This window comes from Sesamum indicum, linkage group LG6, assembly GCF_000512975.1.
Source record: "Sesamum indicum cultivar Zhongzhi No. 13 linkage group LG6, S_indicum_v1.0, whole genome shotgun sequence".
Classification (NCBI taxonomy): Eukaryota; Viridiplantae; Streptophyta; class Magnoliopsida; order Lamiales; family Pedaliaceae; genus Sesamum; species Sesamum indicum.
The window spans coordinates 23,065,461-23,070,146 of record NC_026150.1 but is presented as its reverse complement, the minus strand read 5'-3'; the positions used below and the strand labels follow the sequence as shown (position 1 = coordinate 23,070,146).

At 33.9% G+C, this 4,686-nt stretch overlaps 1 protein-coding gene across 1 annotated transcript; it reads right to left on the bottom strand.

The window, feature by feature from the left end:
- LOC105165573 lies at window positions 2,085-4,680 on the bottom strand. Its single transcript, XM_011084630.2, has 5 exons — window positions 3,998-4,680; window positions 3,806-3,883; window positions 3,544-3,617; window positions 3,319-3,426; window positions 2,085-2,525 (listed from the first exon to the last, which is right to left on the bottom strand). Exons 1-5 carry the CDS (start codon window positions 4,638-4,640, stop codon window positions 2,412-2,414), a joined length of 1,017 nt encoding a protein of 338 aa, XP_011082932.1. The 5' UTR covers window positions 4,641-4,680; the 3' UTR covers window positions 2,085-2,411.

Genomic DNA, 4,686 nt, shown 5'->3' with positions numbered 1-4,686 from the left:
GGGTGGGGGGTGGTTTATTGAAGTTCTCATTAGCTTGCAAAATAATTGAATTACATTCAACTTTCTTGATGCTGAGGTAAGTTGGAATTCGATTCGGGGATTTTTGAAGGGAGTATTTGTGAGAGCTTCAAAAAATTCAATTTTTATCTTTAAAAAATTACTTTTGAGTTATTTGGGATATTAGATTTTGTATTTAGAAATGTTACAAAAAATACTTTTAAGTCAAAAGTTATAAGTACCTCTTAACGTGTTTTTAGCTGTTTTGGGTTTTTTTGTAAATAAATTTAAATTTTTTTTAAATTACTTTAGTCTAATTATAATAATTTTAATTCAATTTACCATTTCTAATTTACTTTTGAGAAATGCTCATGTAAAGTTGATGTTAGATTTTTCAAATAATATGAATAATTTATCACTAACAACATTTATAATCTCACATGTTTAATATTTTAGAATTTTTGTATTTCATTTTTTATATTATTCTTATATCATACAAAAATATAAATTAAAATTACTATAATTAATTAAAAAATAACAATCATACAAGTTTATTTATTTTATATGAATGAACAATTACATTAATAATATAAAAGACAAATATGAAATATGCTCATTAAAATAAATTTCGTTATTTTTTAAGAAAAAATTATTATTGCTGTTATCAAAAGATAAGTGCAAAAATTAAGCTAAAATAGTATCTTTTAAACACATAAAAATACAACAGTCTTTAATTTATTATACTTGTTTTAGAAGTAATTTTTTCCTTAAAACCTACCCAATTAGCTTTTATCTACTTTTTAATTTTTTCAAATGCTACTCGCTTTTAATTTTACTGTAACTAATTTTTTCTACAAAAATTATTTATATAAAAGTAAAAACTTTTGCAGACACTCTCTAAATCTCCTTTTTGTGAGTATTTTTTAAAAAAAAGTTGTGAGTTCAAATTCTATATAGAGATATGTGATATGTAGTCTATATCTATAATAATTTCTTGTTTTCTTTTGTTTCCTTTGAACATAGTCCTCAATAATTTGTGAAATAACTATATGAATTAATAATTATTCCAAGTAATGAAAAGGAGCTATCTAAAGCAATTATGATCGACTCATAAATATTATTAATACATTAAAAAGTCAACGTATAAGATCATTTTGATTGAATTCATCTTTATATTTGAATGTATTAAATGATACAATGAACCATATTCTTCTTCTGAGTACCACAAGTGAGGGTCATTAAAAATTTAAAATAGATAAATTCGTCAAGAACGAATCTATCAAATGGTAGATTGAAAATCCATCTCATATTTTTTTTATCAAAAATTATAACATATCTTTCATTGTAATTGCAAATTTTGGTTGGGAAGGTCGGATTTTCTGATTAAAATATACTAAATATTTTAGAAAATGTTTGAGTAATACATTAGAATTTCAAAGGCCTTGTAATGAAATATTTATGTCATATGAAACAGTACAGGTTCAGGCCATAAACATAGGCTTGATTCTCTAAAGAAATCTGGATTTTTCACCCAAGCCCATATTAATAAGGCTTTAAAGGAGCCCAACCCGTATAGATTACGGGTTGAATTTATACTCTGTAGCCTCCTTTACTTGGAATGATGTGATTAGACGATGACAGATTAAAGTGAGATAAGAATGGATACAAAATATGAAAAAGAAATTTACTTGCGTAACTAGATTTTGGGAAGGAAGGAAGCCAAGCTCGGACTTGGAGGCTGTGACAATGAAAGAAAGAGAGAAAAAAGTGACAGCTCTCAATGGTCAAAAAGTTGTGAAAGATTTGGTTATTAGGTACAGTGACCAAACATCAAGAAAAGAGGTCAAAAGGATCAGCCGAATATTTATCATGGAATGGTGGGTTTCACTTGATTGTCAATCCAACCTTATGGGGTGGGATAGAAATCAACCTGTATTACATTTAGTATCGAGCTCACTCCATTAAACACAAGCTATACAAAAGTCCGGATCCTGTGAGATATCCGTCCCAATCAAAGCAAGTAAAGGTGGTCTGTATGCATGAATAACTAAGCTTATAAAAATCAATCCATAATCACTACACTCTCATCCATAATCATCTACAATTTCCACCTGTGATCATCTATAAAATTTGAGAACCAAGAAAGATAGGCAAAAAACTCAATGTTTGAATATACGTTAGCATGCATATTCGATTATGTGATTACTCGGATAATCCTATTGAGATCCAAGTATAGCTCATAAGCGTTCATTTTCATGAACGGTGGTCAGACCTATTGACACCCAAGTATAGGTCATAGGTGATCGTAATCTAAGCATGTAGCTACAGTTTTACCAAAATATTTCTTTGCATAAGAAGAAAGAATAAATAATTAGTAAAGTATTTGTTTTATCATTCGTGATAAAGGACATTTATCAGAGTGGTACATCCTTCACACACTTCACTGGGTCTAAAACAAGCTTGTGACTGATTGGCGTCAAGCCTTTCTTGGACCATTGTTTAACAATGGCCACTTCAAGTAGCCTCACCTGCAGAAAATTTATTTTGTCAAATAATATGTCACAAAACGTAGGTTCTGGGAAGCGAAGTGTTCCATAAAGCTGTAACGTAGAAATCAGATGAACAACAACGGGCAGAAGTAAAATAGATGCTTATTAAGGACGCAAAGTTTCTAAAGGAACATAGGGTTCAGTATAAAGAGATATTACAAACCAAATTCAATTCTTTTTTTATGATATACAGGTAGTCATAAAGCGTGTATCCCCAAATATCTCCTCCCCCCCAAGCAAAAAAATAATAATACCTGGATAAACTTATAGTGTCATACTAACCGGAAACTGTTCTCCCATTTCTTTTCCCCCTACTCTTGCCCCCAGCATGGCTATTGTAGTTTCCGTCACTGCGTCTCCTCTCACACCTCAATTTCCAATTTATCCTACTATCACCACTCTTCTGCTTCCAAGGTTCACCAAAACAAGGGCCTAGAGTAGTTACCTAATACATGGCCATCTCATTTTTCCTCCAGTTCCATCACCCTTCACGTTGAAACAATTTTCTCTCTTCACTTATGCATGGATTCATTTGGAGAAACAATTAGAAGCAAAGGGCATCTGTTAGAGAATTAGGATTCATTTAGGAATACTCATTCCATTCCTAACCTATTCCCTCATACCAATCACCCATAATAGTTCGGGGGCAAGGCAATATCAACTATATTTTCTCAAGCCATTCTTTACTAAAGAAGCCAATATTTATGCGCATCCATGACCATACAGGTTCCACAACATTCATTAACGAAAATAGGACGATTTGAAGACCAACCTGCCTGACAATCAAAGGCTCCTCTGCAAGACTCAATGGTTCAGTCAGTATCGTAAAAAATCCGTTTCTGTTTCCATAAACAATATCTGTGAATGGCCGATCACCCACCTACATTCACATAGCCATGTACTATCTGATGAAACATCCGAAATCCCAAAAAAAGAGAAAAGAAAAGAAAAGAATAACACTACACTGAAAAGAATAAATCACCATATAGGACCTTACCATGATAAGTCTAGCGGATTCACAACCAAAGTGTCTTTCAACTTCTTCAGCTGTTCCGGCGGGCTTCTTCACCTCTAGAATAATTTCAATCAATAAAAGCAAGAACCAACACATTAGAAAGAACCATTGATGGGTCTAAACACTTGCTAAAATCTAATTCCAATCTTCCAATTGCATCCTCAAAATTAATTTGCAATGCCCATCCATAGTACACAAATTTATAACAAAAATGAAGATTTTCAAGTGCGGAAGCAAAACTTACTGTGCCGAATCACTTTGATTCCAATTGCATCCTCAAGAGCCCCAGCTTTTCTACCATCAGGGTCATACTCATACAATCCTGAAATTTTCATAGAATCAGGCACGTTAAAGCAATTCACCGGAAGCAAACACAAACCAATTAGCTAGGAAGGAAACTGAAACCAAATTTCCAAGTGAGCTTCATCAAAGTTACCCGCAGAGTTACTGAATACCGCAATGTTGTTGCCAAACAATGATTTACACTGTTGTAAAGATGATCCAAGGGGAGCCCACAAGTTCAAAGAGTAAGGAGCAGTAATCGTATTGTCCTTGTCAAAGACCACACCTTCAAAACCCCTATTTTTCAGCTCGGCCCAATCAATATACCTTATATCAGGCACACTGACATGCGGGATCACCAATTGCTTGTCCTTGGACAAAATCCCGACGGCGCAAGTGATTCCTTCCAGATTAATCCTCTGTCCCAGCGCCGCTTTCAAACTAGCCCACCCCATGTTCGATGCAATGCCCGCCGAATTATCCACCCCAAATCCTCGCAATTTCTCACCACCTCCAAACTGGGATTCCGGATTTTCAATAGAAGAACAAGATTCTTGGAAGAATTCGCGGTTTTCCTGATCTAGGTAAGAAACGTAATCTGGGTACTGATGGATCCGCTCCTTCTCTTGTTCTTTGATGCAACTACGCGCCGTAGTGAGTGTGAGGAGGCTATGATTCGTGCACCGGGACTTACAGTTGAGTGTAATCTTGGTGGGACGATGAAAATGGAGATGATGGGGGAAGAGATGATTAGGAACAGGATAATAGTAGCAAGTGTGCCATGACGTAGATTGCATATTCAGATCATAAAAATCCGTAAATGCTTTTAATTTGTTGAAAAGC

What these genes read in the sequence shown, in the direction of transcription:
- LOC105165573 (XM_011084630.2), bottom strand. Translation starts at nt 4,640, where the DNA reads ATGCAATCTACGTCATGGCACACTTGCTACTATTATCCTGTTCCTAAT. An exon ending in AATCCGCTAGACTTATCATG is followed by an intron (nt 3,427 to 3,543) that starts GTAAGGTCCTAT and finishes ATGTGAATGTAG; the next exon opens with GTGGGTGATCGGCCATTCAC. An exon ending in AGCCTTTGATTGTCAGGCAG is followed by an intron (nt 2,526 to 3,318) that starts GTTGGTCTTCAA and finishes AATTTTCTGCAG; the next exon opens with GTGAGGCTACTTGAAGTGGC.